Raw genomic sequence first — 15,758 nt, forward strand, 5'->3', positions numbered from 1 at the left:
GTTCTGGTGTGCGATGCTCTATAGCATCATTTTGAAGGTAGGAGTTGAAATTATTTATGTCCAGGATGTGAGGGATTCTATAATGGTATAATGGAGGAATCAATGCTCGATTGTCTTCTTCATGACTGAGATCTAGGCTGCATTTTAGGATCAGAAGGTCGTAGAATCACAGTCTAAATGCATTAAAACATTTTTCAATGTAATCATCTGGTGTTTTTTTAAAAGGCTATAAATATAACAACACTGATGTTAGATAAACATTGTCAAGGAGAAAATTCCATTTTGAGGATGCCATCAGAGAGAAGATTCTTCTTCTAGTAGCCACTTAATATCCTTCATTTGCATTGGGACATCTTGAAATCTTATTTTTAAAGTCTTGGAAGTATAACTTGAGAGTTCCAAGCAGGGATCTTCAAAAGTTAATATAAGTGCCAGAAAAAGATTTGGCCAGGGAAAAAAAGGACGAGGCATATCCAATCCAGAGCATGGCAGTATTCTTTATTTTTATTGTTCATCATTTGTAAAAATTTGCTGCTAACTCTCAATTTTTGCCTGAAATTATTGCCATTTCACAAGCAGCAGACTTGCAATAAATGACATAGCAACAATTAGCGATTACAGCAGCGATTAGAAAACATCTTAATAAATTATAGTCCCATTTCTGGCTTGCCTCTAGAATTGTTAAGCTCCAGATGTTGCACTTAAACAATGTTGCTTTAGCCATACTGATATTTACACCTTCACTCTTTTTCATCCCTTCCTCTCTCTACTCTTGGTGTATTTTATTGTTATGTGGCATTCTTGACCCTTAGGTATAGGTTCCATATCTCTTGGAATATTTCCCATTTCCTTTCCGCTTCCTTTTCATCCATTTCTCTACTCCCTTCGGGTTAATATGTGCCCATTCGGTTATAAATGTGCCATGATAGAAGTCATGTGCACTATTTCTCTGTATCCTTTCCACATTTTTTTTCCTGCACATGAACCCATAATAAAATTGCAATCGCCACAAGGATCATGCAAAATTCAGTATGTTTGGCCCTAAGTGGAGACCTAGATAGACAACAGGTTGTGTAGCACATTGATACACAACGCCTCAATTTCACAATCTAGGATCCTATTCAATAAAGAATTCTTTTCCTGTGTTTTTTGTTTCCCAGTGAAATCCTTGTTATGACCAAGCTTAGCTTTCTTTTTCTTCCAAGTGTTATATCTAGAATGTATAGCATGTCAGGCTACACTCTAATATACAATTACATATAACACACACTCTCTATGAAAATTCTTTTATTCTCCTGATGTTGTCCTTTCTACAGAAAATGTCCACAACAGTGAAACAGAATATTCAGCATTCCAACACAATTACTGACTCTTACTGAAATATATTAATGCTACATTTAGCACAGAAAGATATTGCTTTCATTTACCCATTTTTTCCCCCTTTAGGGCAATCCATTTAAACAAAGTTCAAATTTGCAGGTTCCCACAAAGGTCACTGCACTAGTACATTGCTGTTTCAAACAAAAACAAGAGTCATTATCCCCGAATTGTCAGAATTATGACAACTGTTGCAGGAAGAACTTTGTTATAAATTGTTGATCTCTGAATAGGGAGGATATTGTGACAGAGATACCGTTCATCATCCTCATAATACTTATTTTTTCATTTCATTTTATTTATTAAACAAATTTAAGTAGCCATTCATCTCACAGAAAGAGACTCTTTGTAGCGTACAACAGTCTCGTTAAAACAATGATTAGTTTAAACCATTATATAATAGTGGGGTACAACAGTTTAGTTAAATAAAACAGTGATAAGGTTAAAACATTATATAATAGTGGGGCACAACAGTTTAGTTAAATAAAACAATGATTAGTTTAAACCATTATATAATAGTGGGGTACAACAGTTTAGTTAAATAAAACAATGATTAGTTTAAACCATTATATAATAGTGGGGTACAACAGTTTAGTTAAATAAAACAATGATTAGTTTAAACCATTATATAATAGTGGGGTACAACCATCTCGTTAAATAAAACAATGATTAGTTTAAACCATTATATAACACTACATTACACCCGCCCACCTGAGCTCCTTACTGGTCTTTTGAGACTTTGGTGCTTCTGCGCAAGCACATGGCGGGTACAGCGCCTGCACAATGCTCCGCTGAGAAGCTGGAGCATCGCGGAGGATCATGGAGGCACTATGATGCATGCACGCACTATGGAATGGCCACCGGGTCCGTTCCAACCATACCAGTTGGAACGGGATCCAGAACCGACCACTGATCCAGGTGTTAATAAAACTCTGTTTAGTGTAGAAGCTTTACTTACATAAACATTCCTAACAATGCTGGTCTTATAAGTAGATGTCCTTTCATTTTATCCTAACATATCCTAACAACTTTCCATATATCATGTTTCCCTGAAAATAAGACCTCTCCGGCAGGGGAGGGTTCCAGCAGGCACTACTGCTGGCTTGCTTGTGTGCACGCCGCGTGCACACTTGATGCACGCTGCATGCACATCAGTGGTGGGTTCCGAATCTTGTCGCCGAAGCCGTCCATCCACCTCAGGCATGCGTGCTGTGCACGCATGCACTCACCACCACCCTGTAATGTTCCAGCTGCTTGGCGGAGGTCGCGCAGGCGCCGTACATTGTGCCCATGTGTGCAAATGGCCAGGATGGCTTAAAAAGAAATTAGGAACGTGGGCAAGCAAGCGGCCCACCAAAACACCTTTCCGGTAAGGTGGCCACTACTCTCAGCTGCCACTGGTACGCCTGTACTGGGGCGTACTTCCCAGAACCCACCACTGGTGCACATGTACAATACAATTAAACTTGTACCCAGGCTGCCCAACCACTACCAGTTCAGTCAAACTGGTCCGAACTGGCAGGAAACCACCACTGCTCCCTGGATAATAAGCCCAAACATGTGCTAAAATAAGCCCTCTCCCGAAAATAAGCCCTCCCCAAAATATTGCAACATAGCAGCAGCCATGAGGTGACCACGCTCGCTGCCTCCTGTACCTCAAAAACTAATAAGACGTTGCTGAAAATAAGGCCAAGTGCTTATTTCGTGGGTCAAAAAAAATAAGACCCTGTCTTATTTTCGGGGAAGCACAGTACCATCTCAGACATTGCCATTGCAATGTAACAATACTTGTCTCCTGTCTTCTAAGAGTTATATTTATTTTGAATGTGGTGCCACTACTTTATAGAAGGATTAGAAATCACCAGGCCTAACAGTGAGTTCATCCAGGGAGAATTTATGAAGGCTTGGTGAAGTTTATCAGTTGCTGAAATGTATTTCTTGTCCACACGCTGAAGAGTTTCATGTTCCCTTTTCCTTCAAGGACAATCTATTCTGAGGGATTCCGACATTTTTCTTTAATGTCTATAACTCTTCCCTGTATAAGGGTATTAGGGGTGTCTGACCCCCACAGTATTTGTTTCCAGAGAGTAAGTAATCTGTTTAACTCTTCCCTGTATAAGGGACACTTTGATCTGTATACAATTGTTGTTGTTAGTTGCGAAGTCATGTCCGACCCATTGCGACCCCATGGATAACATTCCTCTAGGCCTTCCTGTCCTGTACCATCCCCATTTAAGTCCATTTAAGTTCACACCATTTAAGTTCACTGCTACTGCCTTGGTGAATCCATCCAGCCACCTTGTTCTCTGTCGTACCCTTCTTCTTTTGCTCTCAGTCTTTCCCAGCATTAGGCTCTTCTCCAGTGAGTCCTTCCTTCTCATTAGGTGGCCAAAGTATTTGAGTTTCATCTTCAGGATCTGGCCTTCTAAAGAGCAGTCAGGGCTGATCTCCTCTAGGACTTACCGGTTTGATCGCCTTGCAATTCAAGGGACTTGCAGGAGTCTTCTCCAGCACCATAGTTCAAAGGCCTCCATTCTTTGGCTCTCAACCTTTCTTATGGTCCAACTTTCACAGCCACGCATTGCAACTGTATACAGTCTATGAGCTGTATTTACAGAATTGGGCCATTAGAAGGGAACTGCTGCTTTTCAAGACTTTTTAAACTGAATTTTCTTACCAGCTTATGTCAGCTTTGTCCAGGAGGCTTGAATGCCCTCTTTATCTGCCAAAGCTTCTCTTTGATTCATATTAGTTACTCGCTGATAACCCGGTGCTGCCGGGTATTTATTTATCCCAACCCTTCCATGAATGTCACCGCAATTTTTAATGTTGGATTTTCCCCCTTACCAGAGGGAGTCTCCTTGTGGAGTACTGTGGAGCCGTTACCATGGCCACTCCACAGCACTGTACAGTAGAAGTCATTTTACAGCAGTATGGTCGAAGCCATTTTAAGGCGCAACAGGCTGTATCTTAACAGAACACAGGCCCCAAGGGTTGTTAGGGGTGTCTTACCCCCACAATATTTGTTTCCAGAGAGTAAGTAACATGTATACCAAGTTTGGTTGAAATTGCTCAAGGTATTCCAGAGTTATGCTGGAACAAACACACACACATAGCTATCTATTTAGCTCTCATCAGCTAGCCATACCCTTACTGGGATTTAAACTTGGGCTATTTTACATATTAGGCAGTTATATTAACCTCTAAGCCACAAGCTCTCCTCCCTTATCAGCTGAGGCAGGGTGGTGTTTTGTCAAAGGAGGAGAGCCTGTGGCTTAGTGGCTAACACAACTGCCTAATATGTAATACAGCACAGGTTCAAATCCCAGTAAGGGTATGGCTAGCTGATGAGAGCTAAATAGCTTGAAATAGATCTATACTAGTCTCCCTTTATTTATTTATCAGCATAAATGCAACACAAATGTAACAAAGGCAACATTAAAAAATAATGGCTTCCTGTCTGGTTGGTCTTTTGTGATGAGCCGATAGACAGAGAAAGGAAGCATATGCTTCCTCCCATATTTGGGCATACCAGGGGTTGTGACACAATACATACATACATACATACATACATACATACATACATACATACATACATACATAATACATAATACATACATACATACATACATATGTGTGTGTGTGTGTTTTGCATTTGTGCTGATAAATAAATAAAGGGAGACTAGTATCAATCTATTTCAAGATATTTAGGTCTCATCAGCTAGCCATACCTTACTGGGAATCGAATTTGGGAGATCTATATATACACACACACACACACACACACACACACACACACACACACACACATGTTATATTTGTGCTGATAAATAAATAAAGGGAGACTAGTATAGATCTATTTCAAGCTATTTAGCTCTCATCAGCTAGCCATACCCTTACTGGGAATCGAGCCTGTGCTGTATAAGGGTATGGCTAGCTGATGAGAGCTAAATAGCTTGAAATAGATCTATACTAGTCTCCCTTTATTTATTTATCAGCACAAATATAACAAATGTAACAAAAAGGCAACACTAAAAAAAAATATTGGGTTCTGTCTGGATGGTCTCTTGTGACGAGCCGAAGGACAGAGAATGGAAGTAGTGATCTTCCTCCCATATTTGGGCATACCGGGGGTATACACACACACACACACACACACACACACACACACACACACACACACACACGATTTATGAATTAGATTGCTCTTCTACCAGATGCTATATGAAAAGGTTGCAATCTTTCCATGATCCATTTCCCTTGCCTTTGAACTGCTTCCTATATGGATTCCGTGAGTAGTTGTTCTCCAGGGTATACAGTTAATATTTCTTCAAAATTGCTCTACAATGTAGCAGCATCTTCGTCCATCACAAAGAGTCTCATTTCCCAACCCGACCACCTCTTTCTACTGAACACTCCTATCCCCTAATTTAGAAGCTATTTTTAGGATCCTTCTCTCTTTATCTTCTTCCTGTGACTCAGTGACGCTTTTGTAGTTTTCAAATAAGGTTCTTAGTCTGTTACTCTGGGGTTGCGGCATAATCAATCTGAGGAACCATCAAGAGAAAGAGAGCCAGGAAATGCAAATCAATAGGTGAGAAAGTTTTCATTACCATTATTGATTACCTGGATGCTGAGAATTTGAATGGAATGATGACCATAAAACCATGCGATACCTGAGTTCACAGATTAGTTGCCAAACATAAAGTGTCTTCCAATGCATTTAAGTATAAAATCAGAGTGAGTTGTCCCTTTCCTACTTCACCAACTTCAAAAAGGAAAGACTTATTATAAACACATTGTCAATCTTTCCCATCAAAACCAGTGAGACCTTCATGTTGACCTGAGAGTTTCTATGGGATCTTTTCAGTTTTGCTCTTTAAAAAAACCCCTACTCACATCTTCATTCTAAGGTACCTGTGAGTATGCATGTGCACAGACACAGACACAGACACACACACAAAAACACACACACACATACACACACACACAGGCATCAAAATCATGCAACCTTTGGAGCCCACTAATTTGTCGATTCCCGCAGCTTCACAAATTTTGATGTCTTACTTTGCTTGTGATGGCAGATTCTGCCTTTGTGCTTTTTTTAGCCTTTCTGTTTTCTGACCATATTAGATTTATGTCTCCCAGGCTCCCAGTGGATCTGTCATGCCTTCTCCATTTGTTTTGTGCAACCTTCCATCCTATTTTCAAAGCTGACCTTTGCATAGCTTAACATGACCTCTGAATTGTCCTCATCCCTCATCCCTTCCCTGCTCTTCATCAAAAGTCAACTAGAGAATTAACTGGGAGAGAAATTCAGCAAACCCTGGTATGGGGCAGGGGATTGAAGTTTAGTTATAACACGCCTCCATTGAACTCAGGGCAGAGACTTAGCGGGGAAGAAAGGACAATGGGATTGGCTCTGCGGCCTTTGAGGAGAGCGGCACAGAGAACTACCCAATTGTGGGACTGGCTAGTGCCTTGAGAGCCCCCTTCTTTTAATCCAACATTAAATGGCCATTTTTGGATTTTTTTGAGGGAAAAAATCCCTTCTGATATTCAATTGTCATCATTCTATAATTTTGAAAATTTCAATCCTAGTTTAATTCTAAATTTTAAGGTTAATTTTTCTACGTTGTTTTACTTATAGGTTACATGACATTGTACAACCCCCAGAGATCCTCTTTGAGGGAGGTGAGGTTTATATCTAGATGCTACAGGCTTTTTAAGAAGCTACCCAGATAAGGAAGCCTCAGGTTAGAGGCTACTTATTCCACTTACTGTATTTTTCGGACTATAAGACGCACCTGAATATAAGACGCACCAAGAGTTTGAAGAGGCAAATTTTTAAAAAAAGTTTTGGCACTCTCCAAAGCTCCCAAAAAAGGTCCGTTTTTCGCAAAAATGGGCCTTTTTTGTCACAATAGGGCATGCATAGCCTTTAGGAGGCTTATGGAGTGCGCCTAGGGGCTGGGGGGAGCAAAAATTGGCCCATTTTTGGTTCATTTTTGCCGTCCCCATCCTTCAGGAGCACTCTGGAAGCCTCCTAAAGGCAATGCATGGCCATTTTTGCAAAAGGAGCAGAGTTTTGGAAGGTCAAAAATGCTGTATTCAGTGTATAAGACACACCCAGATTTTCACCTTCTTTTTTGACGAAAAAATGTGTGTCTTATACGGTATTTTGAAATGCTGCAGTAGATTGAGCCCTTCAGACATCAACACCTGTGAGATGATTCTTCCTTTTTAGTTGAAAGTTGGCCTTCACTAAGCAATTAGTGGTTGTGTAGTTTCTTTAGCTAATTAGCACTTATTAAGGATTTGAGATTGATCCCCATAGGACTTGCCCTTGGTTTTGATATCACATGGTCGCAGGTTCTTCCTTATATTCCAGTTAGTTACATCTTTCCTTCTTCCCTTTTCTTGCTCCGTTAGATTAAAATTATGTTCTTGACACATCATTAACCATTTCTTCTGCTTAGTGAGATTAGCTTTTCAACTTTAATCCATTTTAGATGTGCATGTATGTGGATTGATATATGCATTGCTGTATTTTCCTTTTGAGGGACGCAGTGACTCAGTGGCTAAGACACTGAGCTTGTTGATCAGAAAGCTTGATCAGTTCAGCAGTTGGAATCCCTAGCACTGCATGTTGGAATGAGCTCCCATTACTTGTCCCAACTTCTGCCAACCTAGCAGTTTGAAAGCACGTAAAAATGCAAGTAGAAAAATAGGAACCACCTTTGGTGGGAAGGTAACAGTGTTCCATGCACCTTCGGCATTAAGTTATGCCAGCCACATGACCATGGAGATGTCTTCAGACAGTGCTGGCTCTTTGGCTTTGAAACGGAGATAAGCACTGCCTCCTAGAGTCAGGAATGACTAGCACATACAGTATGTGCAAAGGGAACATTTACCTTTACCTTTAATTTTCTTTTCTACCTGATAGAACATTATTAAACCTATTTCTGTATATTCCCTCTTCAAAAGATATTTATCAATATTAAATATGCTGAATAGATTGAAGTCAGGTGCCTTCTTTAATTAGATCTAATTCATCTAAATTACAACTCATCAGGGTATAGCTTAATTCCTTACAATGCAGGATTAACAAAAAAGATTTTTCATACAGGTTGGGTAAAAGTGCAAATAAGTAAATAAATATATCATTATTTTGTGTTTATTTGCCTACAAGCAAAGCAGTTGTCACTCATATCAGAGGTTTCTCTGGGCATGTTGTTTCTCTTTCAGCCAGGAGGGAATTTTACTTAGAACATTTCAGGCAATTACAGCAGGTTCTGTCTTATCTGTAAGCTCACAATGTTTCTTCACATTCAGTGAATTTTGAAAATTGAGGCAGGGATGACATATAGTATTGTGGTGTACAGGGTATAAAAAACAGGTGGGCAAACTTCAGGACATATTTCCCTGCCCAAAAGGCATTGGACATCCACCATGATTCCAGCCACCACCTTATTCACCTCCATTCCATTAATCCTATATCTCTAAGAGAAGAACAAGCAGAATGGGGAACAGAATTAAGTGTGTCATCATCTTAGAATTATTATGTTTTCACAAGCAGACCAAGTCCAATCCCTCCTGAATTCCCTTGACCCTTCTCCCATGCAGGTTAATGCTGAGTTGACCAGATTCTTCTGCATAGGGTTAAAAAAAATTAGGCTGCAATCTAACAGATGGTCCTGATTCTTTGCACCTGACAATATCAACTTTAAGGTGACCCTGAAGTTCTAAATTGTTCCATAAAGGTAGTCATGTGCGCAGAAACTGCGGTCCCCATGTTGTGGAAGAATCAGAATTGAATCGAATAAGAATCAAATCAAATCAAATAGGAATGGGAATGGGAATGGGAATAGGTTAGGATAGGATAGGAATGGGAATGGGAATGGGAATGGGAATGGGAATGGGAATAGGAATAGAATAGGAATAGAATAGGAATAGGAATAGGATAGGAATAGGAATAGAATAGGAATAGGAATAGGAATAGGAATAGGAATAGGAATAGGAATAGGTAGAGGAATAGGAATAGAATAGGAATAGGAATAGGTAGAGGAATAGGAATAGGAATAGGAATAGGAATAGGAATAGGAATAGGAATAGGAATAGGAATAGGAATAGAATAGGAATAGGAATAGGAATAGGAATAGGAATAGGAATAGGAATAGGAATAGGAATAGGAATAGGAATAGGAATAGGAATAGGTAGAGGAATAGGAATAGAATAGGAATAGGTAGAGGAATAGGAATAGAATAGGAATAGGAATAGGAATAGGAATAGGAATAGGAATAGGAATAGGAATAGGATAGGAATAGGAATAGAATAGGAATAGGAATAGGAATAGGAATAGGAATAGAATAGGAATAGGAATAGGTAGAGGAATAGGAATAGAATAGGAATAGGAATAGGAATAGGAATAGGAATAGAATAGGAATAGGAATAGGAATAGGAATAGGAATAGGAATAGAATAGGAATAGGAATAGGAATAGGAATAGGAATAGGAATAGGAATAGGAATAGGAATAGAATAGAACTTAAGGGGCCTTGGAAATCATCTAGTCCAGCCCCCTACTCCTATACTATTTCAAAAAAGTGACTGTCCAGTCTCTTCTTAAAAAGAGCACCCAAGATTTCTGAAGGCAAGCTGTTCCACTAGTTAATTGTCCTCACTGTTAGGATGTTTCTTCTTAATTCCAGGTTGCCTTTCTTCTTGATTAGTTTCCAAGCATTGTTTCTTGTCCTGCACTCTGGTGCTTTTCCAGTCTTTCTCCTGGAAATTAAATTTGCCCCAAATTAGAACAGAGTTGAGGTTTTGGTGAACTTTTTAAGTTAGTGGGATAACATCTGAGGAACTTTGGGCATCTTTCATTCCTTTGGGCCTTTAAGAATTATATGACATTTAATATAGTCATTCTAGAGTCATATGATTATGTTGGGATAAACATAATCTCATTGGGGTATGGTGGGGATAAACACCTAAGAAACAAAGAGATAATAAACAAAGAGATGCATGAAGATTTTTACTGGACAATGCCACAGCCTTTTTCAGGCGTTTTGCTAATGATCTGATTCAAACCTGCAGGTGTTGTTGTTAAGGGCTGGCTGAGAATTATGGGTATTGGAGTGCAATAGTTCAGGAGAGTGCAAGATTGGGGAAAGACTACCCTTAAGAGAGCAAAGGGAACTGTCCAAACTAAGGAGAGTTCAGTTCAGTTCAGTTTATTGCATTTATATGCCGCCCTTTTCCCCCGAAGGGGACTCAGGGTGGCTCACAACTCGAACCGGGGAAGGGGGATACAGACAAAAAATTTAAAAATTTTAAAACAACAAGCATAACAATATTATATATATATAAAAAAACTCACAACAGTCATACCATTCGAGACGGGGGCAACAGCTCTTTAGCCCCAGGCCTGTCGGAACAGCCAGGTTTTGAGGGCTTTGCGGAAGGCCTGGAGGGTGATGAGGGTTCGAATCTCCACAGGGAGTTCATTCCAGAGGGTTGGAGCAGCTACAGAGAAGGCTCTCCTCCGGGTAGTCGCCAGTCGACACTGGCCGGCGGATGGAATTCGGAGGAGGCCTAATCTGTGGGATCTAATCGGTCTAGAGGAGGTAATTGGCAGCAGGCCTCATAGGTTAGAAAGATAACCTATGAGGCAGCGGCCTCATAGGTTAGAAAGATGAGTAATGTAGGCACCCAACTGCTTCCAATGGAACAGAGAGGAACGGCTGAAGAATCAAGAGGTAAATCCTATTAGCATAAAGACAATTCAAGCAGAGAAACTACTAGATGTGAAAGTAACTAGAGATAGATTCCTAGAGGCTCCCAGGATTAGGCAGTTGTTGTTTTTCTGATTATCATTTCGAAGTGCAACAAAGAACTTCATTCTAGCTATATTATGAAGGATGTGTGTGTGTGTGTGTGTGTGTGTGTGTGTGTGTCTGGGGTGTGTGTGTAAACCACTGCTTCCCAGTTCTAGTCCTAAGGAAAGAATTTCAAGGTCAGTGTCCAAGCTTCAGCCCGGCTGCATAGCCATAAATCTCTCTATAAATTCAGCTGGCACTCAGTGGAGCCAGCAATAGAAGAGTCAAGGATGAGTCTCAGCCAGATAAATTATTGTTACTGCCCTTACAAGACGTGGTCATAACAAAGAATATCCATTACGGCACTGTACAGCCATCCAGCCTCAGCCATTTAAATTTCACATCCCTTGCGCTTGCTCTAATGTGGTCACAGATTTTGCTCCTTCTTTGACAGCCTTAAAAGTGGAGGCCAGTTCATTTGGATAATGGTCCTGTCAGGTCTCTCACTGTTTGTCTCCATCCTTGGCAACTTGAGCCCTCCCACATAGTCCTCATTTTTATTTTAAAATCTCCTTTAAGTTGCTTTGAAGGAATCCAGCAGATTCATTCCAAATAAATAAATAAATCTTAAACTGTAATTTTAACTGCAGTTTAGATAACAATACATTTTTAAAAAAATCAGTACTATTGATGGAAGATCTTCCTACACCCAACATGGGTGATAGAATATTGGGATAGTTCCTTTAAAACTTTAGACTATTCTGCTGGAATCTGTGGTTACATTTTACCCTGTCACCATGGCTTATAATTGGAGGGAGCATATACTATGTCTTCTCCCCCAGGACGGCAAAACTGATTAAAAGGATGAGAGTGACTAGCAAAAATGCTATTCAAACAGAGCCCCTTTGAGACTCCACGAAGACAATAATCCACCCAGGAACACGTTGTGCAAATGTTATTGCACAAAACATTGTTTCGTTCCCACCACCTACAGAGACAAAACAATGGGTTTTAGGTGGGGGAAAGAGAGAGAGAGAGACAGAGACAGAGAGAGACAGAGAGAGAGAGAGAGAGAGAGGCAGAGAGACAGACAGAGAGACAGAGACAGAGAGACAGACAGAGACAGAGACCCTGAGGTTTGCTTAAAAAATGGATTTTTGTTTTCCCCCTCATATTAAGGAAAGCTTTTGTGTCTTTCTCTTCCCTATAGCGTTAAAATCCAAAGGTGTGACTGAAGTGATCAAAGAAATCGTAAAAGAGCAGTTTAAAGCCTTCCAAAGTGACATGCAAGAGACAGTGGCTCAGATTTTCAAGATCACTTCTGATCTCTCGGAAGATCTTGAGAATACCAAAGGCTTGGTCAAAGGTTTGAATAAATCCTGCCAGAGATTTGCCCGTGATATTGAAAATAAACCTTCAAGGGTTGAAATACTAGACATTCGAACCCAGATCCTGCATATCGAAGAAGATATAAGCTTTACATGTGAGAAGCCAATCCAAGAACTGCAAGAAAACCAGAGATCTTTGGAAGCTGACTTAGAGCACCAACGCTCAAAGAGTGATCTTTACTATGCCTCTCTGAACAAAACTCTTACCCAAATGAAAGAAGCAAATGAGCAACTGTTATCAGCGGAAAAAAGCTCAATCCAGAATGTACCCATAGCTGCTGAATCAATGAATGATAATCTCACAAATTTCGTGACAAATTTACAGGAGAAAATGAAAACACAGAACCTGATGGTTTTGCAGCTGTACGATGATCTCAGAATCCAGGATAACAAGATCAATAACCTAACCATCTCGTTAGAAATCCAGAGACATGACCTACAAGGTAGATGTGACAACGTGTTGTCCAAATGCAAAAGTGACATCCAAATGCAAATAAGGGGTGTAGAAGGGGATATCCGTTCCTTAAATAAAACTGTGGAGAGCCTTATATTTCCCTTGGATGATAAGATGGAGAAAATGAATGAGCAGATTAATGACCTCTGCTATGACATGGAGATTCTCCAGCCCTTGATTGAACAAGGAGTTCCTTTCAGCCTTTCCTCAGAGGATGAGTTGCGGCTCGAAACAGATACTATTAGCAGAAAACTGGAGAATTTAACCAGCCTTGTGACAACGCTGAACTTCACCATAGAGGAACTCCACAAAAATCAGAAGGAGCTTAAAAATGACGCTCAGGCTCATGATGAAATTTCTAAGAGGCAGATTGATGAATGCTTCGTTTTAATGGAGGATGGGTTAAACAAAACCATGATGGTTATGAACCGCGCTATTGATTCCATCCAAGATAACTATGTCCTCAAAGAAACCCTGATTACCTGGAAAAATGAGACCAAAGCTTGCTGTGATCGCGGGGAGAAGATGGAAAACATGTTGATGTTAATACCGCAGTTTCAAAAGATGAACGAATCCCTCCAGATACTAGTCAGCCAAAACGAGAAACCAAAAAGAATTTGGCCCTCTGTAGAATCTTCATTTGGTGAACAGAACATCCCTCACCTCAGCAGAGGTCACGCCAACCAAAACACCACATTATTAAATGTTCAAGAGCACAAAAGAGACACTGGTCACCCGGGTGAGAAAATATTGCACTCCAGCAATGAATACAATGATCATGAGATGCGTCTGCAGGCCGTGGAGGGGAAAATCATCAAATTCCTGGCGAACAATTGTGTCTCGGTAAGAAACGTGAAGGCGGCTGCCACAGAAAATGAGAAAACCGTCTCTCTCCAGCTTCAAACTTTCAATTCCAGAATCAGGGCTCTCGAAGGCAAAAGCATCCGCTTATCGCTGAGCATCCCTCTCTTAAACAAGACGGCCAACGAAGCGAGGAACTTGTGTCAGGATGTCTCTGGAACCATCCGAGAAATGAATGCCAGCCTTCCCAAACTGATGCCAACCGTTCACTCAGATGGCCTATTGTTTCAGAAGGGCTTCCAGGAATTCACTGGTGCCATGATAGAGGCCAAAACAGAGACACTTCTAACCAACCTAACCTTGTACATAGACAAGTCCCTAGAAGGGGTAGTAGACACTATAACCAAGCGGTTAAAGGCAGCTGCTACTCTTCCGAAGAAGCTGCCACCAGGGAAAAAAACGCCCGTGAACACCATTACCAATCAGGCTGGGAGAAGTCAGAGAAACACGGAGTCTGCTTTAGAAACAGGTAATATTTCATTTAATATTTCATTGAATATTGCCACTCTTATGGGTGTCGCCTGAACATATTCGATAGACGTGTTTCCTTGATTCACAATGCATAAATGCAATACGATGTAAGTGCCCTTTTTTTGGGTAAAACTCTGCTCATTTTTATGGGAAAATGAGATTCTGCACATGAGCAGATTTTGTATTTATGTCCTTAAAAAAACAAAGAAAAATACAAGCTCATGGCACCAAGTATGACTTTTAAATGAACATCAAAATATTTAGCAGGATTTCTTTTGTCTTTACTGACTAGGTTCAAATGTTGAGTGAAGTCATAATTTGTTTGTATATTCTATTCTATTCTATTCTATTCTATTCTATTCTATTCTATTCTATTCTATTCTATTCTATTCTATTCTATTCTACTCTACTCTACTCTACTCTACTCTACTCTACTCTACTCTACTCTACTCTACTCTACTCTACTCTATCTATTCTATTCTATTCTATTCTTTTTTTCTATTTTATTCTATTATATCCCATCCCTTGCCAAAATTCAAGCAAACCACCTTATGGTTATCACGATCTTCATGGGTTGACATATCAGAATGCAGCTACTAGGTAGAATTATTTTTCTCCAACCAAATCTGTCGGAATGACATTTTCTAGCACTCCCAGGTTGTCAGATTATGAATTCTGGTGATTTTATATCCTAGCTTATAGGGCGATAGGTTTTGAAATAAAAAGAAATATAGACATCATAAAAATAAAAATAGATGCTGGAGCAACCAAATGCAAATGCATATGTGATAGCTTTCTCAAAGCTGGTCCTCTTCAGATTTCTTGAGACTGACACTCTCAAAGCCTCTGAACCAATTTGATAAATGGCTATACTAACTGGGGATTCTGAGGGAGGGTTATTGTATGCTATTTTCAGCCACTTGTGTTAAAAGGTTTTCCATGTGTTTATTAAACATGTTCTGTGTCGGCAGACTTTAATTTTCCTGATCTGAGGCAGGGGTGGGGACTCTGGCCTTTTATGACTTGTGGACTTCAGCTCCCAGAATTCCTAAACCACCTGGCTCGGGAATTCTGGGAGTTGAAGTCCACAAGTCATAAAAGGGCCAGAATTCCCTACCTTTAGGTTAAGAGCTTGTCCAACAGTAGGAATGGAATAGGAATAGGAGCTTCTCAGGAATATTTGCTTAGCTCTAAAACTGACCTAAAATTATATTAGTGTACTCCTCACTTTGTGACTACAATTGAGGCCAAAATTCATGTTGCTAAGTGAAACATTTGTTGAGTTTTTCCCCATTTAACAACCTTTCTTATGGTCTGTAAGTGAATCACTGCAGTTGTTAAGTTAGTAATATGGTTGTTAAATGAATCTGGTTTCCCCATTGGTTTTGCTT

General features: G+C 40.0%; 1 protein-coding gene across 1 annotated transcript in view; it reads left to right on the plus strand.

Moving 5' to 3' along the window:
- MMRN1 (multimerin 1) overlaps positions 1–15,758 on the plus strand; it is a 91,738-nt gene that overhangs the window by 59,427 nt on the left and 16,553 nt on the right. Inside the window, exon 6 of the mRNA XM_087724104.1 lies at positions 12,404–14,365. Coding sequence (XP_087580230.1) covers positions 12,404–14,365 — 1,962 coding nt within the window. The remainder of the gene's footprint in view (positions 1–12,403; positions 14,366–15,758) is intronic.

The sequence above is a fragment of the Thamnophis sirtalis genome, unplaced genomic scaffold (genome assembly GCF_051295495.1).
Source record: "Thamnophis sirtalis isolate CommonGarterSnake01/CBP01778 unplaced genomic scaffold, rThaSir2_p1.2 scaffold_10, whole genome shotgun sequence".
NCBI lineage: Eukaryota > Metazoa > Chordata > Lepidosauria > Squamata > Natricidae > Thamnophis > Thamnophis sirtalis.